Source organism: Camelus dromedarius, chromosome 13, assembly GCF_036321535.1.
Source record: "Camelus dromedarius isolate mCamDro1 chromosome 13, mCamDro1.pat, whole genome shotgun sequence".
Lineage (NCBI taxonomy): Eukaryota > Metazoa > Chordata > Mammalia > Artiodactyla > Camelidae > Camelus > Camelus dromedarius.
Window position 1 is genome coordinate 56,057,661 of NC_087448.1, and position 27,923 is coordinate 56,085,583.

At 33.9% G+C, this 27,923-nt stretch overlaps 1 protein-coding gene across 1 annotated transcript in view; it reads right to left on the reverse strand.

Moving 5' to 3' along the window:
- The window catches only part of KPNA3 (karyopherin subunit alpha 3), a 73,437-nt gene continuing 45,514 nt past the window's right edge, over window positions 1-27,923 (reverse strand). Inside the window, exons 3-17 of the mRNA XM_031466414.2 lie at window positions 26,793-26,882; window positions 26,574-26,603; window positions 26,435-26,487; window positions 26,203-26,298; window positions 23,276-23,361; window positions 21,173-21,259; window positions 20,639-20,808; window positions 19,379-19,423; window positions 8,411-8,542; window positions 7,325-7,453; window positions 5,010-5,114; window positions 4,842-4,913; window positions 4,503-4,665; window positions 2,351-2,445; window positions 1-1,932 (exon numbers count right to left, since the gene is read on the reverse strand). Coding sequence (XP_031322274.2) covers window positions 1,834-1,932; window positions 2,351-2,445; window positions 4,503-4,665; window positions 4,842-4,913; window positions 5,010-5,114; window positions 7,325-7,453; window positions 8,411-8,542; window positions 19,379-19,423; window positions 20,639-20,808; window positions 21,173-21,259; window positions 23,276-23,361; window positions 26,203-26,298; window positions 26,435-26,487; window positions 26,574-26,603; window positions 26,793-26,882 — 1,452 coding nt within the window. The 3' untranslated portion in view covers window positions 1-1,833. The remainder of the gene's footprint in view (window positions 1,933-2,350; window positions 2,446-4,502; window positions 4,666-4,841; window positions 4,914-5,009; window positions 5,115-7,324; window positions 7,454-8,410; window positions 8,543-19,378; window positions 19,424-20,638; window positions 20,809-21,172; window positions 21,260-23,275; window positions 23,362-26,202; window positions 26,299-26,434; window positions 26,488-26,573; window positions 26,604-26,792; window positions 26,883-27,923) is intronic.

The following is a 27,923-nucleotide window of genomic DNA, read 5'->3' on the forward strand; positions in this document are numbered from 1 at the left end:
TGAACTTCAACTCAATTTTATGTGCACAAGAGTTGAAAAATCTGAGCCACCTTAAAGAGAAATTGATTCTAAAATTTATAAAACCTATAAATAATCAGAGGCCAAACCACTATATTAAAACAGATTCTCTAGCAAGTAAAAATCTTGCAGTTTAAACATACGCTTGTATCCCCTTTAGATACAAGACAAAACTCACTCTTTAAAGTGGCTCCACCTTGGCAGATACATATATTTGTAATGAATGCACACCTGCTATGTGTTGTTTATCAGTGAAAACACCCCTGCTGATCCACAAAGCTCTGATGGCATCTGTCTCATCTTCATCACAGTAAATACAACCCCCCTCCCACCGCATAACTAAATTAGTTTAGATTTTCTATCCCTTCACATCAATGCATTGGGAAATTATACCCAGTAAACAACAGCAACAAAACCATTTCTGTGACAGCACAAATTATTCAGTTTAAAAATTTTCAAATCCATATTCTTTCATTAATAACTAACTGGGTCAGACAATTTTCCAAAAGCAATGACTTTACATAGTAATACCAGATTTTGCAGAATTACTTAAAGATCACTGCAAATCAGGTTTATGTTAAATAACTGCAGATTATTCCTCTACGCAGATCCTTGTCTGAATCTTTTATTATATGAATATACTTTTCGAGTAGGATCTGGATGAACTTTCCAATACTCAAAGAAAGAAGTTTTATGACACTTCTAAATAGTTGCTGGTATGTTGCCAACCACATTATCAAAAGCACTGGTTACTAAGTAAAAAATATTTTAAGACTAAATTACAGTAAACATGAAAGCTCCACAGTTTAAACCCAATATAAATCAACCATATCCAATTATCAATTTAAAACGAAAAATATTAACTCCTGAAAGCTGAAAGCAAGATTTTCTTTTTTAATATCACCAATGGGTACTTCAGACCTTTGTATTTTTTGTTTTTATTTGTTTATTTCTTTATAGTCAGGGACTCTTGCTTTCAACTTAAACAGAAGTTCAAGTCCGTAACAGGTTGCAGCTCAGGTAAAATACCATGCACAGCATTTGATTACTTCAAAACAGCAGGAACACACAGGCTGAAGTGAGTGGTCAAATAGGGCTTGCTGTTCTCAAAATTAGGTATAATGGCGAAAGCATTACCATCCATAGCTAAAGTTCTTCCTCCAACCCTGGCTTCTGAGGCAGATAATAAACACATCAATTACTGGTAGATGAAGTACAGTTTTTGTTTTTTAACTTATCTGTTTAATCAATAACCAAGTTTCTTTTTTTAAGTTACTTTTGTGTGTGTGTCAGTTCCACCAATGAAAATCATTTGGCTTGTACTTTAAAATCTATTCTTCCACATAAAGAGTATGAAAATGTTTGTGGAGGACAATGACGGAGGCTCAGATCAGACTGCACCTCTTTAAAGTCTTCCAACGTGTGTATGCGTCATACCAAAGTGTCTTGATCCACAGCGCACCATTTTCCAAAGGAGTATCAAGTGGGCAGCTGACATGCCACCACTATGGAATATTCTAAACTGGAGACTGCAGCTGTCAGCGGGCGGCACCAGGGAACAGGGAAAATTGGGGTAGTCGAGACTGTTAAGGAGAATTCTAAAACAGTTTAGGAAATCATGCATATGCATTTACAGTCCATGTGATAGTGGCTTTTGGCAACTGCAAAGTGACTGAGACATGGCTTGCTTTAGAAGCATCGAAACAAAGAGGCATGTACGTTTTGGAGCCTTTTGTAGCTGTTGTTCTTGTCATTTGGTAGCCATCTGGTGGTGCTTCATGTTGAACGTGGGAAAGATGCTGCACTCAATGGAACTTAAAAATTAAATTCTTTTGTTTGAAGGTTGGCTGTTGGATCAAAATTGTAAGTACCTCCTTGTGTTGCTTCAGGAATGAGGCTAGGATCTTCATCAATCTGTAAGGAGTAAGAGAAAAATCCTTATTATGTTAAGATACTACACATTACAGTGTAAGCAGAATTGATTTACTTCTTAGGAGAGAATTCTATATGAATGCTCTTATCACCAAAAAATATTTAAGTAAGTCAATAATAATGATATTAAGAAATTTAACAATTTAAAACTGAATAAACATATAAAAATTATCCCATTCTTAAGTTCCTGTATCTGTAGATTTATTTCACCTATTTGAACAGATACTATTTCTACAATTACTATTTCTTCCCATTTAACAAATTATAGAAGCAACAAGGTGACAGAAATACAATATAAACTTAAGTCACATTAATGATAAAAGGAAGATTCTTAGTGAACTTACTTTATGTATAGATTTTAATGTAAATGCGGACATACCATACTTAAACATATACTTACATCATCACCAGAGAAATACTGATCTATGATTTCAAATGCTAATTTATATATGTCTTCATTTTCGTGTTGCTGTAAAACTTCAATTTTCTCCAAACCTGTAAAAATAAAATAATCAAAATAATTATGCACATACTAATCAAAACTATGTTCATTTTAATCATGGAAAATACTAAGGAACTCAGAACACTCTCCCACCACCCTCCAAAGATGATAGTTTGTCTAAAAAATAGATAAAAACGTGAGCTGCTCTGGTTGGAGAGCAGCTCCCACTGATTTCTTTCTCTTTAGAAGCCCTTGAGGTACACCCTGGCCCTTGAGGCAGGCAGTTTAAAAAATACCTAAAAACTCCATTTGACAGATGAGGAAGCTGTGGCACAGAGATGTAAGGGGATTTATTTTAGGTTATGCGACAAGTTAGTGACAGAACTAGAACGCAAATTTCCCCAGGCTGCTTTAATAATAACCAGACTATTGCATATAGTAATTTTTATCTTTCTCTTTGTTTTCCAAATGTTACTATTTTTATATAGCTACTAAAATAAAATTTCAGAAACTTAATGATTGATATAAATAGAAGACAAAACTTTAAATTTTGAAGTAATTTCTTTTTAAAAAATGAATAGGGTGTTTATCTCCTATAGCCACTGAGAACTTGGGAAATATTTTTTCAGAACAGTAACTGTAGGATGCCTTTCTTTCTTTGCATTTTATTTATCTTGTTTGTGGGGTTTTTTGCTTTTGTTTTGGGGGGAAGGTAATTAGGTTTATTTATTTAGTTATTTTAATGGAGGTACTGGCGACTGAACCCAGGACCTCATGCATGCTAAGCATGTACTCTAACCACTGAGCAACATCCTCCCCCTCCCAGAATGCCTTTATTTATATTCCCAATATATTTACTTTATGTATCAGATGCACAGGTCTATTAAATCCTTAACAATAAGTATTCTTCCTTGAAATGTCTTTTTTTGCTAGGTTATTTTGAAATACTTTACTTTTTTATACAGTAATATACAAATGAGAAAAATGGGAAAATAGGTGTCAAAGATAATGGATGTAAAGTGCTTTATAAATAATAAAATCTAAGTAAATATGTATCCTAGTTATTAAGTATTTCTCTCATAGACAGAAGCAACTATATTGATAAAAAGTTGAAGAGTACCAATTCTGTAGCTCAAACTTTCTGGGTTAAGTTGTCCTGAACAGACTACAATGTTAATTTCAAATTATCTTCAAAAGTAAAATATCTTAAAAACGAAATGAACAGAGAATTAATAGTAGTACGAAGTCCAGGATTTTAATCATGCTTCTATTTCTTCTCTGACCATGGACAAGACCCCTTAACGTTTCTATTTTCCTCTTGTTATTAAGAAAATATTTCCAGGCTGAATATTCTATGATGTTATCTCATTTGTTTTCTCTTAAAAAAATAAACTGGGTAGTATAATCATACAAATTAATCATCAAAACATAAAAAATAAAACATGGTGTTAGGATAAGTTAATTTAAGGTTTGGGCAGTTTAGTACGTTCAGGCACCTCTAAAAACAGAATTATAAAATATATGCTTCATATGTCATTACCAGAGAAAATAACGATTTAGTATTTCAAATCACTGTTCTTTCTCATTAAAATTTCAAAGTAACTGCTCTAGTAGTAACTTTAGCATGCAGTTCTAGCAATCATAACACTGAAACACAATATCTAGGTGACTCTGAAATCATTAACCTTCTCTAGCAACATGGAATCGGATTTCATAAAGTGAGGGCCACAGAATCACGTGATAATAGGTATAACATGAAAAGTGTTTCACTGTCAAAGAGTTTGAGAAATGCTGAATTAAACAAAGCTTTTAAGTTTCTTTACGACAGTGGTTTTTCAGAGCTTTTCATCTGCTCTCATGCAATGTGACTTAAAGAGGAGTGTGTGCTTCCTAAAGAGCAATGTTAATCTCTAGGACGGTTATGGAGTGACTTTCACAACCAGTTATTTTCTGGAAAATCTTCTTGGAATACTAGTACAGCTAGCAACATCCTCTAATGATGTTAACAGCAATGTAACCAGACAGTTTTCTTTCTAATTAGCTGTCTTTAAAGGAACTAATGTTTCAGAGTTTCAGTGCTCAACTGTTTTTCTTCCATCAACCCTCTTACCTCCACATTCTTCTATTATTTCAGCTACTGTGCTTGCTTCGTCACCAGCCATTATCAGAATGTTTTTCAGACCATCTAGAACCACTTGAACAACTTGAGAATCTTTTACTGACAGTAAATTACAGAATGGTGGTATTACATTTTGCTGTACAAGGTATTCAACCTAGAAAACAAAAGAAAAGAAATACTCTTACTTATATAATTATCTTCCCCCAACCCCCCTCAAAAAAAAAAAAAAAAAAAAAGTACAGGTCCTAAAAACAATCAGCAACTTCTAAACCTAACAGCAGTATGTACTTTGCAATATGAACAATTATAATAGTTTTTTTCCAAACTCACTTGATCTTTTCTGCCACTTATCGTTAAGTTACTAATTGCCCAAGCAGCTTCTTTTTGTGTTCCAAAGTCACCCTGAAGGTTAAAAAACAAATGTTAAAATGAATTTTTTTTGTCCAAGAAGTCTTAGTTATAATGTATTAGCAGACATGAACTCATAATATGACTGACCTTAGCAAGTTGATGAATAATCATAGGGATTAATCCAGCATCTATTACAGCTTGAACTTGTTGCTGGTTGCCTGCTGTAATGTTAGAAAGGAACCACACTGCTTCCTAGAATTGAACAAAATAAAAGGCACTTTTATTTGAATATCTTTAATGTGTTTATATTTTTATTTTACTGTACTTTATATATACAATAACAAAATCATCTCAGTTGCATTAAGGGAAATGCATCTAAAAGGCAATCAGGTTATACAGAATCTCCCATTTTAAGCATATAATGAAACTTCTATACCTAATATCTGGGCCCATTAACTAGCACTGATCCCTTCAATAATACAGATGCCTAGGACTGCAGGCTAGGCACTATTTTAGACAATGATGATATGGCAGTGAACAAAACAGACAAAAAAATCTTTATTCATGGAGCTTACATTCTTGGTGCATGAGTTCCCTCTAAAAGACAGACGACAGAAATAAATAGAAGACTGAATTTCTTAATACTTTGTTAAAACTGCTTCTGAAAGGTGAATTGCTTTATTGTAAAAATATTTACTTGCAAGATATTTTTAGAAATTAAGCTTCTAACTAGTCTAGGATGGTCTATATAACAAATTTTATTGTAACCTTAAAGGATTTATGTCACAAACAAATAGGTTTATTGCAATTTTAAATTGTCAATGTATGTCCTCTTCCTCAAAATTGTAAATTTATTTTGCCATCCCATTGTGGTAGGATGTTAATGGCTGGTGAATTGGTGTTTAATAGAGTATATGGGTATTCACTACACTATTTTTGCATATTTCTTGTAGGTTTTAAAATTTTCAAACTAAAATGTTGAGGATAAAAGAAAAAATGACTTGGTAACTTATACCTCCAAGGAACCATAATGTAACCAAGAAGCAAACAGCACAAATACTCAAAGTGAAAAACTTCTGAAGCCAACTACCTACTTGCTGAAGCCGAGCAGGTATCCATATGAACCCTTTTCCTTTGCCCCATGATACTTTCACAGAGCATCTCGGATCACAGGCCAGACCTTGTCTCTACCCACTCTGTCCAGCTTCCTCACTTCTCTGCTCTGCTTCCAATTACAGAATACATTTAGCTGTAAAAATCACCTATGTTATTGGAATTTCTACAGTAAAAATAACTGGCCTAGAGTCTAAAAGGCACTGGCTTCTTTCCCTTCATTGGAACAAAAGTACCTATAAATGTGATTTCTGACAGCATACTTTTCTATAAGAATCCAACTGTCAAATTATAGTCAAGCAATTATATAAATATAGTTATGACACAGAAGAAATGATCAGTTCTGCTGGTTTGGGGGATGGCGGTATTTCAGTAGATGAAACTAGATTAAACTAAATGCAAATCGAAACCATGAGACACCACTTCACAGCACTAGGGTAGCTATAAAAAACAAAACAAAAACAAGGAAGTGGAACCCTCATACATCGCTTGTGGGAATGTAAAATGCTGTAGCCGCTATGGAAAAAGAGTTTGGCAGTTCCTCAAAAAGCTAACATGGAATTACCATATGACCTGAAAGTTTTACTCATAGATATATACCCAAAGGAATTGAAAGCAGAGACTCAGACACTTGTACACCAAAGTTCATAGCAGCATTATTCACAATAGCCAAAAGGGAGAAACAGTCCAAGTGTCCATCAATGAATGAATGAATGAACAAAATGTGGTATATATGCACAGTGTAATATTTATTCAGCCATAAAAAAGAATGAAGTTCCGATATGTGCTCCAACATGGATGAATCTTGAAAACATTACGCAATGTGAAATAAGCCTGACATGAAGACTGAACTTAAGCACATATTTAACAGTAAGTTTACATCTCAAGCTTAAAAATCTTTTTAAAAAGCAATTTTAATGATCCTTTAATTTAGGTACTGTATTATGTCCAACCTAATATTGTAGGGAGATTAAATTATGATCTCTCCATTTTTTAATAAAAGATGGCAGCCCTCCTCCCAAAAAACAGGTACCAGTCATCCAAAGGAAAATTTTGTATGCACTCTCACACAGTGGCTACTAATTTACTGATTGTTGCAACTGCTCAATCTACTGAAATAAAAACACTAGTTAATATAAAAATAATTTTTAATATGTGATGATCATGGCAGCACTTACAGCAAGCAGTTGTAACAAAGTAACTGCAGGGGCGATTCAAAATAATTCTCATCTTAACTGCAGTGATTTTGAAGAGAATCACAAACAAGTAGCGATAGAAACAAGGAGGCAGTTAAAAATGAGACATACAAAAAGAAAGAAATGCAGTGATGAGGCTGTTATGTGCCTTACCTTATTTATCTTCTCTTTTGGGTGTGATAAGAGATTCGGGAAGTGTGACAGGACATCGCAGTTGAGAACAACCTGGGTCTGCTCGTCGGTACCCGTCACTATGTTGCCAACCGCTCTGAGTGCTGCTGTCTGGGGTGGGGATAAAATGTTTTCCATAAATGTATCTGTTTATGATGAAACTGATGCTATGTTTTTCTCTAATCCTGAGAAAATGTAAAAATGCAAGGGGTGCATGATTAACATTTACTGCATTCTTACACAAAGCGTTCTGCAGAACTTAGAAGCAGTTCTGAATTTTAATCAACAGTCTTGTGAAAATTGGAACTGTGGAAAAATTGAGTGGAAAATTATTGGGAAAAAAGACTTAAAAATAAAGGGAAATTAAAGTAAAAAAATGTAAAGGTCCATTTTTAACAGCTATTTTTATCTGTTACTAAATTGGTACCACAGAAAGATTTTAATAAAGGCCTGGAATGGGCACACATTTCTATCTAGAAGTCACTTTGGCAGAAGTGGGATGAACAGATTTATCAGCCACCTACCCCTAATTAGGAGAACCTAGAGAGAGAGGAGGAAATGCAGTTAGGAAACTGTTGCAATTATCTGGAGAAAAGAAAATGAATCTTGAAGTAAACCAGGGGCTCTAGATATGAGAAGAAAACAGATTTGAAAGCTATATAATAAAGACTGACAGGGTTTGTAATGGAGGGGAAATAAAAGGAGGAGTTAGGGTTCCTGGCTTGGACTCTGCTGTCCACGGAGAGGGGACGTAGGAAGGGGAGCAAGTGTGTGGGAGAAGATGAGATGTTCCATTTCTGTCTGGTTGAAATGAGAATGGAGTGCTTGCAGGAGTTCTTACAGGATATGTCTAAGGATTCAAGAACAACTGGCTATATGAGTCTGAAACTCAGCAAGGAATCTGGATGAGATAAAGATTTGGAAATCCACAAAATCAGCTTCAGTAAAACAGCAGAAGAAATATTGAAGATATGTGCATATAGACAGAACTGCAGCCTGGTTGTACAAGTTAACTGGTTATAGCAAATACAATTTTATACAAATAAAAAAAAAAGCCTAAATACTTACTTGAACTTTCACTTCTTGGTGGCTCAGAAGGGGCACAAGAAATGGCACAACCCCTGAATCAATAACCATCTGTATCTGCTCATTACCTCCGTCTGTCAGATAGGACAGCGCCCAAACTGTATCTACAAGAATCTACAGGAAGTAAAAAAGAATGAACACTTTTTATGTATTTGTTTGAATGCTTAAAATACGTAACACACTTATGGGATGGTGACATAAAAAATTATTAAATTTTATGCCTTAGCTTGGTGGCTTTAGCTTGCTTGGCTGATAAATCTATTAAGTACTAGATAAAACTTTCTCAACGGCTACGTCAGGTCACTCTTCACAAAAATGAGACCAGAAGTCTGGGACAACTTCTATCCCAACTTCCACATTTATATATTAAGTAGATAAATTTAAAACAGGCAGAAAGTAATTCTCCCTCCTACCACAAATTGTATACCCAATAATCACAAGGAAACACTTTATATATAGAATGAGATCAGCAGACCAATATTTCATGCGGCTTCAAGTCTAGAAGAGACCAGAAAGATCATCTATCTATGCTGGTGATTTCAGACATGTTTATTAGCATGTTTAATTAATTTTTCAGACTATTAAACAGATTAAAAAAAATGATTTGGCATTTTAACTTTGAAAAAAAGTTAATTATTTGCAAAGTCCTTGAAAAATGTCCCCAAATGAAGAGCATGTAGTATAAACTATGCCTTACACCCATCTAATTTTGCAAATAATAGAAAAACCCCCAAAACAAGTTCAGGTTTGTTGACTCATTCAAAGTCAAAGAGCTTGTGTGTATTTTTCCTTGGTGTCTTTACTGAGGAATGTAACCACAGGTCTGATCTCATGTGAAATCCAGAGATGTTTCCTAGCAGAGTATCCAAATTAAAGACATTCTGTTGCTCTAAAGTAACAGCAGCCACCTGAATTCAAATCCCTTCATGCATCCTTCAAAAAACCATATAGATGAATAAGAAGAGCAAATAAAACCACATATAGCCCACACCTTCCACATCACTAGGACTATGAGAATACTATACATTTCAAATTTTAAGAAGATAAAAAACTGAATTCTAGCTTTTGTATGGACCTCTTGCCCTAAGTCTATGTGAGACCAGAGCGGAGAGGAGAGGCGAAAGCTTAAAGTAACACATCCCAGTAAAGCTACTCCACAGCTGTGGGACAGAGACTATGCAGCCCCCAAATCCTACAGTATTTACTGTTTGTCCTTTACAGAAAAATCTGCTGACACCTTTACTAGAGGATGAGCTTCATTCAACTAAAAGATAAGTGAGGAAATATTTCATTGTAGATCAAAGACTAGTGCAAATGTGAAGATACAAGCAGAAGAATAATTTATAAATGTTACATGTTCTGGAAAAACAGAAATATTGCAACTTCAAAATGGGAGGACAGAAGCTATGCCTGAAAGCTGCACCCATGGACCATCCCACACCCGCAGGAAGGCCTCCCTCCTGGAGGGTGTTTGCAGATGCTGTGTGTGTGAGCAAGGCTTGTCTACTACCCACGCGCAGTAACAGGTAATAAGATTTAAACAGAAATCAGAGCTTCATAATATAATACCCCAAATGTGCAGGATACAGCCAAAAATAACTCATACCAAGAATCAGGAACATCACAACTGAAAAAGGAAAAGACAGTCAACAGATGCCAATGCTGAAATGATGCAGATATTGGAATTATCTGACAAGGATTTAAAAGTAACTGTCATAAAAATACTTCAGCAAGGTACTATGAACACATTTGAAACAAATAAAATATTGGAGGTCTCGGCAAAGAAACAGGAGACATAAAAAAGAACCAAATGGAATTTAAAACAAAAAAACTCAGTACCCCAAATTTAAAACTCACTGGAAGGACTGACTCAGTAGTAGAATGGAGAGAGGAAGAAAAATCAACAAACTCAAAGATAGATCAGTACAAATCATCCAACGGTGGGGGGGGGGGGGAGGTGATTGCAAGAATGTATAGGGATGGTAACAAAAGATCTAACATTTGTATCATTAGGGTCCCAGAAAGAGAGGTGAAGCTGAAAAAACATTTGAAGAGATGATTGCAGAAAACTTTCCAAACTAGGCAAAAGACACAAACCTAGACTCAAAAATGGGAAGATGAGGTCAGAGAAGAGAGAAAATAGAATAAGCTCATCACTTGCTGTGTGGGTAAATATAGGAGTCAAAGAATACCATCAAACCTCTCAAACCAGATGGTAAAAAAGCAAAGGGCATTATAAAAGGGTTAAGTATAAAAATAACATTAGAACAAAAATAAACCTTCCCAAATACCAATCGAAATTTTAAAAGAAGAAAAGAAAGAACACTAAGTAGAAAATAAAACACACAGAAATCATAATAAAATAATAGGACAGAGTTGAAACCAAATGTACCGAACAATATGAATGGGCTTAATTCACCTATAATAAGAAAAAGATTTTCAAACTGGCTCCCAAAAGAAAACCCAACTCTATGCTGTATATAAGCGACACACCTAAAACAAAGTCATTCAGAAAGGCTAAATATAAAGGTACAAGCAAAAGTGTACCAAGTAAATGATAAGAAAGCAGAGACTTCTGTCCTGTTGGCAGACCAGCAGAATTCAGTCTACAAAGTACTACAAAGAACAAAGAAAGCTACTTTGTAAAATTCACAATTTACAATGAATATATAACTGTTATAAACATCTATTCACCAAATAACTCTGCAAACACCACTACAAAGGAGAAACTAAAAAGGTGCAAGAAAAAGAAATATACTGATGTAGATTTTTTTCACACACTACTGTCAGTATGAGAGGTCAAGTAGACAAAAAATGAGGACATAGAGTTTATGAATATACACTGAAATTTAAACCTCGATAGTAGATAATGTAACTTGTAACTTGTATATGGAGAACAAAAATATTATTAGGTCCAAAGAAATATCAAGCATATAAAGCAGAAATTATAAAACTATTATAAGACAATAAAATTAGATACAATGTAAAATATTTTATAAATATAAATAAAATATTAGATAATAAATAAATAATAAATAATATATTATATAAAAATAAAATAAATATCAAAAGGCTTTCCATATGGAAATTTAAGAGCCTTATATCAAACAACTCTTGGATGAAAAAGAAAATACAAAAAATTTTCTAGAAAGTTATAATAAAAACATCATATATCAGAATCTACAGGATTTATTCAAAGCAGTATTCAAAGGCACGTTCATAGCCTTAAAGATGTATACAACAGAATACAATAGAACTTAAAAGACTGAAAAGAAATCCCAAATAAAAAACTAGAAAAAGAACAGAGCAAATCAAAAAAAAGTAAAACAAAACAAAAACACCCCAATAAATACAAAAGTAGAAAGTAATGAGGTAAAGAACAGAAAAATCACAGATCTAATTAATAAATTGGAATCCTGGTTCGTTGAAAAACTGAAATGGAAAGAAGTCCTAGCTAACACAATTAGAGAAAGTGGTGCAGAGAACACAAATGTACAAAATAAGAAATGATGAAGAAAATGACCCTTGAAACAATAAATTAAAAACAAACAAAACAAACACACAGAGACTACTTTGCATACTTACATGCAAGCAAAGCTGAAAACCTAGGTGAAATGAACAATTTCTTATAACAACAGTTTACAAAAAACTGACCCCGTAGAGACAGCTTAAACAAGCCAATTTACATAGCAAAAACAGAAAATTATCAAGGAACTAATCCCACAAAGTATCAAGACCCAAAAGGTTTCAAGGGGCAAACTACCAAATATTCAAAGATCAGACAGACTCCATGCTATATAAATTGTTCCAGAGCTTACAAAATAAATGAAGCATAATGTTAATATTTAAACTTTCAAAATGCAATAAACATATAATATTAATACCAAATAAAGATAGCATAAAGAATAAAATTGCAAACCAGTATCACTTATATGAATAGTGATGTAAAAATTCTAAATAAATTATTAGTGATACCACACCACATCAAGAAAATAATACATGATCAGTGGGATTATTCAAGGAATGCAAGGACAGTTCAATTTTAGGAATATCAATGTATGTCATATTAATAGATTTAAGGAGAAAAATCACATGATTATCTTCATAGACAATAAAAAATTCCAACACCCATTCTTGACATCAACACTCAAAACAGAATTTTATGGATATTTCCTCAACATAAAGAAAAAAACCCAAAACCAAAACCAAAAACCTATAACTCAATACATCAAACCCAAAGAAAAGCCAAAAGACAAATTAGGAAAACATTTTAAATATGTATCACAAATAAAGAGTTAATATCCATAATACATAAAGAGATCTTAGAAGCTAAGGAAAAAAAGACCAAAACTCTGACAGAAAAATGAGCAATAGATATGAACAGGCTATTTGCAAAGGTATAAAAATGGCTCTTCAACATATGAAATCACGTTCAACTTCACTCAGAAAGGTAAAACATATATTACAAATGAGATACATTTTCTCATAGACTAGCAAAAATTAAGAATGTGACAACACATTCTATTGGCAAGGCTATGGAGAAAGTCACTTTTGTATGTTGCTGCTGGAAATGCAAAATGGCACAGCCCCTATGGCAGGGAATTTGGCAGTATATAACAAAAAACTACAATATGCTCCCTCTCTGACCTAGCAATCCTGTTTCTAGGAATTCACCCTGAAGTATATCTCCAATAATATGAAAATACACAAGATTACTTCCTGCTCCATTAATTGTATTTTCAGAATTCAGGAAACAGCCTAACTGCCTACCCAAAATAGTGTGTTTGAATAAATCATGTCCACAAAATGGAATACTGTGCAGAATGATACTGGTTGCTTTGGTCTGGGAGGTTTTAGGAGGCCACTAAATGAAACGTAACTGTTTCCATTACATAGCCTCTAATTACTAGCAGAGAATTTTTTTTTCCCCCTAACTAATATACAGGAGCCTAGAAAAATAAAATATTTAAGGTTTCTAAGCTGAGATCAGTTAATGGTTTTTGGTGGGATCTCCACGAGAACAACTGAAAGGCTGATGGAGGAAAGTAAGCTACAGGTAGGCCTCAGGCCCCCTGAAATTACAGACTCTTAAAGTCTTTTTAGTTTTGTTTTATAATATATTGGGCCTTCACTGAAAAATGTCACTTTAAAAAAGTTTTAAAATGTTGAAATTCACAGCACAAGATTATCAGGCTATTCTAGTTCCTTCTATTTTTATCAGTTTGCTTTCCTCATCTCTATTATCAGGCTAACAGTTACCCAATGTCTGATGTTTGTAATTTTACCTTTTGCTGCCTTTTCCCATCTAAGCTGATTCTCCTATGTCATACCTTCCCCCTCTACTATTCTTTTTCCTTGGTTTCCCTTTTTCTGGATTTTATGCTAAACTATGTGGCTTTTATAGCCACTAATAGTCCAAGTATACTCCTTTCCTTCCAGCTAATAATCAGATTAATCATGTGCCAATGAAGTCTTCAGCAATCCTGAGTTACTTTTTCACTAGTCATGTCTGTTTTTCTCTGCTACAAAGTGTTAAAACTTTTTACTTGAGAAATATTCCAGACAATTGATGAATGGTAGAAAGCTGATCTCTAAATACACAGTAGGAGACACATACACACATGCAAAAGACAGATAGCTCAGGTCAAGGTTTTGAACTAACAAACTCCTTGAAAACTGGCATCACATGAATCAAAGGAAAATCTCTAGCAACGCAAAGTCTTCCAACAAGAATATACTCATCTCAAAGGGCTTTACTGATTTTTATCACCTCCAGTAAATACGCTAACAAATAATGTGCTGTTAGGCACCCCTACTGAAAACTGCAATTAACATGTATAACACTTCCTAGAAGATAGATGTCTGTGGAATGTCTATGGAATGTTAACTTCACACATGCTTTAGAGACAACTAGAGCTGAACCAAGTTACTATATACTTTCAATTAATCTTTATATGTTTGGTGTGCTCAGATCCTACACATTGCAAAGAAAGGATTGGCCCTTGATCAGCTCCTTCAAGATAACCTCTGAGCCCTTGGATAATCCTGCCTGATAACACTGCATTCCTGAGACCTTGGACCAGACAGACAGCTTATGCTAACAATGTGATTCCGTGGTAAATATCTTTTTGTTTGACTAGGGCCTTGAGCCACACTCTATCAATTTGACTTCTGGGAGGGGATAGAGATCGAGCAGTTAAAAATCAGTCATGCAAGCTGTCCAAGCTTATGTGACTGACCCCTCAACAGAAACCCTGGACACCAAAGTTCAGGAGCTTTCTGGTTGGTAATACTTATGTCGCCATACATGATTGCTGGGAGAATAAAGCACTGTCCTTACCAATCTACTGGGAGAAGACAACTGGAAACTTGCACCAGGTTTCTCCTAAACTCTGCCCTATGTGCCTTTTGCCTTTGTTGATTTTAATGTTGTGAAATAAGAAATATAGTGGTCTCTGCCCCAGTTTCTAGCATAGGGCTCTAAAACCCTTACAAATTGCTAAGTGATAAGAACACTAAGATCATTTCTTGCTCCAATATTTGGTCTTTGACCCTATCCCTGACACAGGGCTCCTAAACCCTTGTAATTTCCTAAGTGATAAGAGCATTAAGATCATCTTTTGCTCTAATGAGGCAACTCTGGATGGCCTCCTGGATGAAGACTGGTTACCAGAAAGATGCAGCCATGATTAGACCCTTGGAATTTGCAGCCCTGCCCTTCAAACTCTGGAGAAGGAAGAGGGGCTAGAAGTGGAGTTAATAATTGGTCATGTCTACATTTGAAAACATCCATAAAATCCCAACAGTTGGGGGTTGACAAGCTTCCAGGCTGGTGAACATATCAACACCAGGAGGGTGAAACACCCTAACTTCAAGAGGATAAAAGTTTCTTTGTTTTGGACCCTCCCAGCCCTTGCTCTATGTATCTCTTCATCTGGCTTTCATCTGTATCCTTTATCATATCCTTTAAAAAGCTGGTAAATGTAATTGTTTCTCTGAGTTCTCTGAACTACTCTAGCAAATTAACTGAACTCAAGGAAAGGATCTTGGAAACCTCTAGTCTATAGCTAGTTGGTCAGAAGAAGAGGTGATAACCTGGGCTTGTGACTGGCATTTGAAGTGGGGCAGTGGGTAGGGGGAAGGAGGGGCTTTCATGTGGGACTGAACACCAGATCTTGAGTGTAGGATTTGACACTATCTTCAGGTAGATAGTGTCAGAATTGAATTAACTTGTAGGATACCCAGTGTCTTTTGCTGTAATAAATGTTAAGCATGAGTGTAAAAGCTTTTTCAGTGATTCCTTCCGGCAAATTACTGAACTTGAGGGTGGTTTGGGGGACCCCGAAACATTTATCACCGAGTATCACTAACAATCAAGTCTTAGCACATAACCAATCTGCTACAACTGACTAATTTCATCTGTACCAGGAGCAAAGTAAGGTAGATTTGTATCAAATGTTGGGTAACACTCAACACTGCCTGGGCATGTCAAGCCATGGATGAACAACTTCAAAAAGGATAGGTAAATCAAATGCTATGGAATCACCACAACTGCACTTTAAGCAGCACAATAACTAGAAAGCAAATGAACACAGATTGACCTGAATCAGTCCAGATTTTTTCTCTACTACTCGGGGTCAATATTTAATTTTTCTTTTAATGTCACAAAGGCATATTAAAGTCCGTAAGCTACCTAATTCTCTCCAGACTCCAACCCCATTTCTCCATCAGTCTCACTAGTCACTGTCTGATAAATGAAGTCATTCCTGCTGTTCTGTATCTCTCCTTGCTGCTATTCCTGTTTTTGGTTGTGTCCTACCCTAAGATCCAAGTTAGAAAGCCAGGTATTATTCCCATCTCCTCTTTTCTCGCACCACGCACATCAAAACCAGCAAATTTATCATCTAAACATTTCTCTAGTCTTCCCTAGTCTTTTTATTCCTAATGTCTAAGCTCTAGTACTGGTCCTAATTTTCTCTCATCCATACCGCAAAATTACCACTGATCTGTCTTCTCAACTCCACTTTCCTCTAAAATCTACACTCCACTCAGTGGAATGAACTATCAATCCATAATACAAAATCAGATCATTACTCTTTGGTTCCCTAACAGCTACAAGATCTTAAGGTGGTATACAAGACTCTGTATGATCTAGAACCTGCTAAATCTCTGCCTTATTTTTTTCCCTACTCTTTGCTTCGTAAGTTATGCTTCCTTCTTTCTTCTTAAAAAAGTAGTTGGTCCTTGGCTGGTTCTTTTTCCCTTGCTGCCACTGCTCAAATGCAGAGAATTCCACAGAATTCAATTTTTAGCCCTTCTTATGAATCTTACTCAATGTCCATATTTTCAGGAATCCCTTAAATACTGATAAATCTCAAATCTGTATTGCCTTTTCTTTCTTAAAAACATTACTATGCATGAACAGCAAGTAAATCAGAATCAATTGTCTGTCCTACAATAACCTCATCATCTTCCTAGACCAGTCTCATCCTTTTGTTTGACTCCTTCTGGTGATGGTTCATGGCATTTTCACCCATATAGACTGCCAAAGTAGAAACCAAAGTAACTTTTATTTCTCCTTCTTCTTGATCCTTTCCTATTGAAGTTCTATTCACTTTATCTCCCCTAACTGCTTCAAGTTCATGCCTTCATCAACTTCCTTAAACCTACTATGATAGCATAATAGGCCAGCCTACATTCAAACTTTCCCCGTTCCAGACCTTCCTTACCTCGTCCAAGTTATCTGACTATAACACACATAAGCACATCACTCCTCTATTTAAAAATCTTCAATGACTCTGCACTGATTAAAAGATAAAGCCCAAACTCCTTAATACAGGATTCAAAATCCTGCAGCTTAACTCCCCAGCAAGTGTGTTGGGGGTATTAACTACCCATATTCTCCACAACCCTCCATGTATTCTCTTGAGTCCTTAGTATCTTTCCTTATATACTTGAAATGACTTTTTTAACCTGACAAAATCCTGCTCATCCTATATTTTAAACCCTTAATAAATGCCAGCTATGAACATACTCATCCCTGCCACCTCTATCACCACTCCACAACCATCCTTCTCCTTATAATGATTATTTCAAATGTTACCTTTTTAGTGAAGCATTCTGGTTGCCAGAGAGAATATGTGCTTTCATAATTCTAGCATTTTGGTCATTTTCCTGTTTTACTTTTCTTGATTATTTGCAAACCATATTGTTTGTTTATGTGATCATGGTATGAAAGAGCATACAATTCTCAGCTATGGCTCTTATACATTGTATGAGTTTACTTAGGTTCTTTTACTTTACTGAGTTTCAATCTCCTTACTTATAAAATAGGACAACAAAACATATAAGGGAGCTTGTAAGATAAAAGAGATTATAGAAACAATTTCAGCACACCAAGTCATTGACAAAAGTTCCCTCCTTTCACTCTTTTTATCTGCTTCTAATGTTTAGGTCTTAGAAGGCAGAGCCTCCATGTCTTCTTCACCTTTGAGCCTACAATTCTTGGCACAATTCTGGCTTATGTGGAATAATCTGTGTTTATTAAACCTGACAGATATACTTATTACTATAGTACTTTGTCACTCTAATACCTCTAGTTTTCAAATAAATATGACCAATAGATGCTAGGAGCTTTTATTTCACCTATAATCAATTCCATAATGTCCTAGGGGAAAAGTCTTAATGGAAAAATCAGGTATTTTGCTTATTTCCCCTTTAATTATAGCTGTCAGAAAGCTTAGGACTAACTTTAGCATTCAAAAGCAACAAATACGTTTTAAAAAATAATTTGCCTCTTCCTCCTTTCTTTTAAGATATTTATTATCTTATATCTTTTGATAAATCCCTTTTATATCCATTTTGGAAATAGAACAGTATATTAACTAAACAGATTTCACTGAATTTCTATGAGTGTTTAGACTAACACATCACAAATAAAAAGTTACTTTAGTTACCTTTAAAAGATTCTTCTCTAAGAGCCTAAGGCCTAAAATTAACTAAGGAAATGTGTGGTTCAAAGTTTATATAACTATATTGCCTCTTTAGAAATGTTAGCAATGATGTATTTTCTTCATCCCAATGATAAATTACACATAATTCTGACACACATACACACACATTATGTATGTGTGTAGACAAAGATAGGATTATAAAAACACAAACATACAACAAATCAGAAAGAGATCTTAGTTAGAACATGAGAAGCCAAATCAATGCTAGATAACACCAGAATTAATTCTAAATTCAGGGAAGCTTATCCACTGTTTTACTCTGTAGAAGAATAACATTTAGCGTTGCTTGCTACATTAGGAGAATTTTTAGATTGCCCAATAACAAAGTTTGCCAGAATACATATAATAAATGTTTAACTAAATCCCATGTAATGAACAGATTATCCAAAAATGCCTTTGCATTTAAAACTATACCTGATATCCTTCAATACTGTATCTCAAAAGGCAGTAGCATGGCAGGCAGTGTAGTTTCACAGAAATTAAACAAGATCTGTCATCAGAAGATCTGTTTTAAATACCAACTTTGACCCTTACAAGCTCAACAATTTTGGGTAAGTCACTTCATCTTTCCCTAAGGCTCAATTTCTTATTCTTTAAAATGGGGACAGTAATATATAGCCTATGTATTGTAAGAATCAAATAAGATTTTTTAAAAATTAGGTGCTTTACCACTTTATAAATATTAACACTTAAAAACACTAATGATACAAATGACTAAATTAACTACCTATGTGATTTCTCTTAAGTTAACATTTTTGTTGTCTGATTTAAGATAATAAATTTAACCTTTATCCTATTTCTGAAAACTACATATATATTGTGGAAGCTTGATAAGCTAATAAGATATAAGTTGACAATTATTAAAAGCATAAGAATAAATAACCCGTTCAGTGCCATCAAGGGCAAAATCTCAAATCTAAGCTTCTGTTTTACTTACGTTTATGTCTGTATGGTATATGAGGACACATAATGCTGGCAAAATCTGAGGAAAGAAGATAAACAACAAATAACACTAGAGTTGATGAATATGTCTTTGTAAAAATGATTAACTTTGACTTTTTAAAAAGCAGTAAATACTATTTTCAGGGCAAGAAAAGTAACATTAATTTTGTTTGAATTTGTATTAGGAAAATGAAAATCTGATTAAGTTCAATCTGAAAAACCAAAAATACACTTCAGATGTCTAAAATATCCAGATAAATCTAGCAGAGATTAATGTACCTTAAAGGAAAACATTTGTTTTCAATAATCTTGTTTATGATATACAATGTTAACTGGAAAGAATGGAGATACAAGCATATAGCATAACTATTTTTAAAAAGCTATTCTTAAAACTGCCATCATTGTCTCACCTACCTGTTTAAAGTAAAAAATAAGATTTTAATTAATAAATTACTTGAGTCAAATCAAAATTTTTGACCTTAGATTTAGTAAAAAAAAAATTATGACAAGTACAAAGTATAAAGTTTGCTGCACTCAAGACATTACAGATCTTTTTTAAAATCAGGAAGGAAGGGTGAAAGGGGGGGAATCACTAAGTACCCTTTCCATAAGAGCAAGAGGTGGCAGAAGATGGTGAAAGATGTCAATTAAAAAGCTTAAAGATTCACAGTCAACATTTCTCTACACAGAAATGTTTAAATGATTAAAGATTACATAGGACTTTTAAAAACTTAAAATACTCAAACCTGTTTACAAAGCATAAACAGACAAGATTTTACTTTGTTTTAATTAGCAGATTTAACACAAAGCATGCCACATATTTAGAACATGAATTTTGTCAGGAATCAAGAGAAATTTCAATTGGACTTAACACAAAATCACTTAAGAATATTTGCATATAAGTACACTACTTTTATCTATAGCAGTCCCTTATTTTTTTAGTGCTAAACCAACAGTGCAAGGTAGTAATAAAACTTTCGAGATTTTATTTTTTTCTTTTGTATTTTTCAGTTTTCCTTTTATGAACATAGTCGTTTAAAAATAAGAGTTAGTGTGGACTGACATTCTTTTAGGTGCCCCAAGAGTCTCAACTTTCATTTCACAGGAATCAAAAATTAAATATGATATGCTACTTAAAAAAATCTCATACCTGCAATGAAATCAGAATATGCATTATTTCATTCCCTGTACATGAAAATCTAAAGCATAAACATAGGGAAAATATACCATCTGGCCTTTGCAATTCTTCATTTACCTCCTGAACTGTCTCCATAGGCGGTGGGGGGTCTTTATTCCTGCAGAGATTGACAATGACCCATGTGACGTTCCGAAGGAAGGTGATGGGAATGGAGGGATTGATGAAGGACAGAAGAGGTTTGACAACTCCCAGTGATATGACATAATCTCTACATTGAGGACCATCACCTACAGAAATGAAAATTGTATTTAAAAAAAAATTACATTCAGGATGAGAAAGTCTGAAATGTATGCAATGACTCATGTTGGGACACTGATGTTCTATGTTTCCTCACCATTAGTCAAGGGCATCAAGGGCTGCTGTTTCTCCAGATTTTGATTTGGGGAACACAAATTTAACCTACCAATCCTGATAGCAAATTGCATATCCATTTCAAAAAGGTACCATCTTACATTAGTATTTATGAGGCAAAAAGACAGTCAAGCCATGTTAAAATTAGAGGAAACATAGTGTGTAATGGCTATGCCAATGTAGGAAAAAAGTTAATTGAGATACTTAATTGGAATCTTTTCAAACCTAAATGCAACTTACCTATAATGTTTCCCAAAGCCCATACTGCTTGTTCACAAACATTCTGATGTGGTGAATGGAGAAGTCTCAGAAAAAGAGGTACGGCATCTACGATAAAGAAAAACGATTTATACTGCAAGTGTTGATGAGTTTACACATTTCAGCCTAAATAAACTGATAAAACATACAGAGCCTGGAGCACTACAGTTGCCCAATATAGTTCATTAAATGATAAATGTGGCAAATACATTTACCCTAAGAATAATAAATTTTAGTATTTTCTTCTAGTAATACTCAAATAACAGACCTACTGACAGTGTCTAAAAGTTGCTATTGTGCTATTAAAAGAAAACAGCAGCATGAAATTCTATCTAAAATGTATTAAATTAAAGTTTCTACCCTGAATGTTACATGTAAACTTAGAATATAATACTTTAGTCAATGTGATCCCAATCACTGATATGAGATTAATTAAAGAACTGATTATTCTCGTATCAGGCCTACTTTATATTTCACAATAATATATCATTATAATGCTTACTCTTTACATAACTTACACGTTAACTCAAATTCTAAAACACTGGTATCATACTGATTCTAGTAGGAAACTAAGAATAAGTTAGATCATTTTCTCTTAAATTTCAGTCAATTGTATACTACCTCTGGGATTTTTAGCTGTATCTATGCACCACCTGTATTATTTATTTAACATTTAAATTAAAATTGACTCACTTTTTAACCACTTTATTGAAATATAATTTACATGCAATATAATTTATCTGTTTAAGTGTATAATTCAATGATTTTTAGTATTTATACAGAGCTCTGTGGTCATCACCACAATCTAATTTTACAACATTTCCATCACCCCCAAAAGAAATCTCATACCCAGAACAGTCCTACTACCCACTCCCAGCCCTAGGCAACCATTTACTCTGTTTTCAGTCCTCGAGATTTTCCTATTCTGGACATTTTCATATAAATGAAATCGTATAATATGTGTTTTTTTTTGTTTAGATTGTTTCACTTAGCATAATGTTTCTGAGGTTCATCCATGTTGTAGCACATATCAGTATTTCATTCTTTTTATTTTTAAAAATTTCATTTTTTTATTGCTGAATCATATTCCATGGTATACTACATTTTGTTATCTACTCATCAGCTAATGGATATTGGGGTTATTCCTATTTGGGGAATATTATGAGTAACATTGCTGCAAACATTTCTGTACAAGGCTTTCTGTTTTTCATATCTCTTGGTTCTACATAGTAGGGGAACTGCTGGGTCATATGATAACTCTATGGTTAACCTTTCAATAGACTGTTTTTCAGAGAGGCTGCAATATTTTACATTCTCATCAGCAATATATGAGGGTTTCAATCGACTCATATTTGCATTTTAACTCATTTTATCACTTCTGTAAATAGAATCCCAGTATCACTTACCACATATAGAAAATAACCAAAAAATTTTAAATGAAAACAAAAAATTGTTATTAAATTATACCCAGTAATCTCTACTGAAAGCCCTAGTCTAGAAATCTGTTCCTCTTTTGTTACAATCAATATCTAACTGGAAACCTTCTCCCTGACATCACTGAAATATCTAAAACAAAAGAGGAAGAGAACAGTATTCTCACTCCCTGATTCAATGTAACTTATTGCTATATCATTTACTACTTAGCATCATCTTGAGTACCACCTAATGTCTGTTAAGTGCCCCACACTTCAGACTACTTAGTGACATCTTTCAAAGAGCTTTTGTCAGATTGGGTCAACACACTAATAGCCCGTCTTAAGGTAGGCAAAATTTTAAAAATACTTATGTTACAAGCTAAAAGGCCTAAGCTACTCAGCACCTTGGAGGTACCAGAAACAAAAAATTTTAAATTATTAGGAGATGATCTCTACCCAAAAAGATAAAACTCTTATTTACTTTTTAGTAACCACAATTAAAATTATTTAATGATAGATTAATGATAGTTATGGTAAAGATATCAACTATCAAAAGTAACTTATAATAGTCACAAGCTTAAAAATGTTGTAAGATAAAACTTTACACTAAAACTCCACTTCCTTCCTTAAAAAAAAAAGGCCCAACGAGTAAGGAAGTTAATGTACTTACTAGACTGTACAACAGCTTGAGTCTGTGCAGAAGTTCCTGATGCTATATTAGTTAATGCCCAAGCAGCTTCAAACTGTAATGAAGGACTGTAAAGAACAATAAAAAATCTTTAGACACATAACTACCATTTACATTTATGACCCACAGATTATCCTTTACCTTGTCTTTGAGTTTCACTTTGCTATGTCCCATGTTGGACATCTACACCTGAATGTCTCAAAGTCCACCACTGGGTCTCAAAGTCAGTCAGTAAAAACCAACTTCTTTATGTCCATCAGTAGTTGCAAAATTCAGTCAGTCTTTATTTTCCTTGACTCCTTCCTCTCCCACAGACATCTAATTAATAGGTCATGTCTATTTTACCTCATAAATATTTATTATATTTATAGCACCAACCCTAATATCACTGTGCTAGCTGAGGCCCTCACCATCTCATCTGAATCAATGCCACAACTTCTAGACTGGTCTTAAAGCTCTGATTCCACCATACCATCTGCTTTAAACACTGGAGATATTACAAGGCTTCATAATTTTGCTGAAAGAATGAGATCATTGCAATTTGGAATAGTGATGGAAGACCTCACAAAGAAAGTGAAAACTGAACTAGCTTTTCAAAGAATGATAAAGAAAAAAAGGCACTGATAGCTAGAAATACAAATAAAAGTATCATGGGTGGGATAATCATGATGTGTACAGACGACTAGGAAGAGGTCAAGAGAGCTGAAGCCAAGAAGATATGCAAAAATATAATATGGGATGCAACTGGAAGGTAGGGTATCTAAGTGTGTGAGTTGTGGAGGGGGCAGGACTCAAATCTCAGGTTTCAGAACTTGAAATTAATTCTATAGATATACTAAGTATAGAGTGCCACTGAAAAGTAAAGAAAATAAAATTGGAGTGCATGGTGTGCAGAATAGATTAAAAAAGGTTAAAGACTGATGTAGAAAAAATCTGTTAAAAGGAAATTATATTTATTAAATTAGGATATAGCTGAGAAACATAAATTCCTTTAAATAGAATACCAAAGGGGGAAGAGGTAATAGAGAGCAGAAACCAAGAAGAGTCAGGTTAGGGACTTAGAAGAAACTATAAATATCAAAGAAAGAGAGTGAGGTTGTTAATATCAAAAGGTTAGAGAGATACAAGAAGGAAAAGGTTTTATGGTGAATAAATGTCGGCAATATAGCAGGTGGTGAGGTTAAAAAGATGGCACAGAAGGGAAAATGGAGGAGCAGACAAGAACTACATGATGAATTTTGGCAAAATAAGAGGGTATCAGGGCAGAAGAGAAATAAAAGGATGATATGAGCAAAGATGAGAAAGTGTATGTTGTCCCAGATTGGAAGAAGAAAGGGTTATTAGGTTATGCTAGGTGGTTTGGCAAAATACTGAAAATGAAGGTCTTAAATGAGAAAACAAAGATGTAAAAAGTACAATTACAAAGCCAAGGAAAGTCTTCTAAGATGTCATTTGAAAAAAGAGAGAGAAGATAGAGAAAAAATAAATAATGAATGCAGTAAGTAAACAATAAATGAACATTTATTATAAACTTGGTATTGTGTAGTGTTTTTATATATATTATTTCATTCCTCACAACCACCCAAATTTTATAGATGAGGTATTTGCGGCTTAGAAACTACCTGGGTTTGGTCCACAGCAAACCCTGAATTTAAACCAAGTCTATTTGGCTCCAAAGTCTATGGTCTTTTATATTATAACACAATTTTCCATGACAAATCCATCAAGTCAGATCAAAACTACTGACAATTTTCTATTTTTACTTTGGGCGGTAGTTACACAGTTCTGTACATATTTTCGTGTACTCTTCTGTATATATGCTGTATTTCACAGACATACCCACACAAATGAGTCTATGCCAAAGACTGGAAAGTTAAAAAAAAAAGGAGAAGAAAGAAAAGCAGACCAAAAACAAAGAATGCCCTAAAGGCTGAGGTACATATAACTTTTTTTAAGAACTGAAATAACAGTTATTTTTACTTAAATAAATCATGTTACAGGAAATATATATGATAGTATAAAAACGTGTTAAGGGATTTTGGAGGGATGGTTGTGGCACACCATGGAAGCAGAAGAAAGTATTTTTAAATAATAAGAACCCTCAGTGGCAGCATTTATATACCACTATTTTTATCTAGTTAAATGAAAATCCCATAGACATTTAGCAAAATATTCCAAGTTTTAGTCTAAATGTGCCTTAAATGCAACATTAGCCTTTGTTTTAATATATTTTGGAGTTCAAACTTACATTCTCATCAGTTAATCCAAACTGATGAGGTTTAAGATACAGCACATCAAGATATCTCTAAACACTAACAGAAATGGGGCCAGTACCTCAAAAGATATCAAGTGGTGTTTTCCCCTTTCTATTTTGGAAAATTATAATCTGCCCTCTTACTTTTAGCCTATCACAAATAAAAAGCATGATGTTAGATAACTAATCACAGTTAGAGTTCTGTTAAAGACTTTGTAGAGTATCAGTGAATTAGCTGGAATACTCCCAGGGTAAGAAAGAGCTACTCAGTTCTGGAAGCCATTCATGTTGACTCAAGTCAGGAGGTTAATCTATATATAGACGCATAAGCAAAGAGTGACTCAAACACTATTTGGGTTGTTTTAAAATATTACTTTAAAAAACAACTAGCAAATAAAGACTATAAATATTTGAGATAAGTTATAATAGACAATAAATAAGCTAAAATTTTCCTGGAAAATATACACACACTTCATAAACTAAAAAGAGAAACTAGCTCTGCTGAGTATGATCAGAGAATAAGGAAATTACATTAAAATGCGTGACAAATGAGAAATGTAATAAACGCAAAACCAAACTGAACCCATTGGTTAAATAACAATCACTAATTTTCAGTTAGCTGAAAAACTGAACAGGAAGTCAAATTCATACTTACTTATCATCCCTTTCTAGACATTTGACTAGAATTGGTAAAATCCCAGATTTTATTAGGTCATCAATTGGGGGGTTTCTGTCACTGGATAGTAGCTTTCTAGAAAAACAAATATAAGAAATTAACTCTACAATGTTCAAACTGTGAACAGAAATAACAATGCACTACTTCTAGACCATCAGCTAAGACTCCCTAGGTGTGACATAATTCTTTCTGTGAACAAATTAGTATCTACCTTGCAGCCTGGACAGCACTCAACTGGACCACTGGGTTATCACTTGTGGCATTCTGCAACACCAAATGTAAATTTCAGAAATTAAAAATAAATCAATTTCAAAATACTTCGAAATGAGGCTATTAAATTAATAACATACCTGCAATATAGCTTCTAGTGTTACATTTTGCTTAAAAAGAAAAAAAAATAGTTCAGCAAAGAGTTTAATAGCAAAATTATACTTATTAAATAGTCTACTAAAGTTAAGAGTTAATATACTTTAATTATCATTGTAAAATTGGTCTTAGACTAACAATGAAGTTCTCCCGTTATTATAAAAAATATTTTAAAAACACTTTATAAGAACATGGCAACTTACTGCTTTAAAATCAGCATCAACATCTGAATCTTCTAAACTTTCTTCTTGGGGAACATTTCTTTTTTTCAGTAAATGTTCATCTCTTTTGTTCTGAAAGGCAATCAGTAAGTGGTTAAGAAGTCATGAAGGTTACTATTAGTCAAAAATCTATTAAAATTATTTCAGTTTTATCATGCAATTGTGAAACAAACATTAAATCTCTACCTAAGGATAGTATGAATTAAGTGTGTATGCTGCAAACCAATGACAGGCCACATTCTGGATTTGGTAACAAAATTAACTGGTTTAAAGACCACCTTTCATACACACACACACACACACACACACACACACACACACACACTCAATTTATTAAGCACCAACTGTTTTGACTAATACTGTGCCTCCTAATCTGCAGTGAAGATTTAAATTTGGGGATACATTATTATTATTACAAAAGTCTAACAAATGTATTTCAACTAGTATGCTAGCTTTCAACAATTTATCGCTATTGGTAGCCTAAAGCAATTCATTAAGAAGTCAGGTTAATGAGAAAAAGTTCACTGTTCAAATGTTAAGGTCTGTACGTTTGTTGGGAGTTTGGAGAATGGGAATTCATTAGCATAAATGCGACCTACTTGCCATTATCTCAGATTTAAACTCTTGCTATCTGGCTTTTACAACAAGAATTCTCTACTAGCAAAAATATTTCTACATTTTACTTGATTTCAACTCTTTGTAGTGGCAACTTGGGCCTTTTCACATAATATATAACTTTGGATAAATTACAATTTTCTCTAAGGTTTTAGTTTGTTTATAGAATTAAGTCAAAATAAATTAAAGACTAAATGATTTCTAAGATCCTTTTTTTAAACATTTTTTTACTGATTTATAATCATTTTACAATGTTGTGTCAAATTCCAGTGTAGAGCACAATTTTTCAGTTATACATGAACATATATATTCATTGTCACATTTTTTTCTCTGTGAGCTACCATAAGATCTTGTGTATATTTCCCTGTGCTATACAGTATAATCTTGTTTATCTATTCTACAATTTTGAAATCCCGTCTATCCCTTCCCACCCTCTGCCCCCTTGGCAACCACAAGTTTGTATTCTATGTCTATGAGTCTTTTTGTGTTTTGTATTTA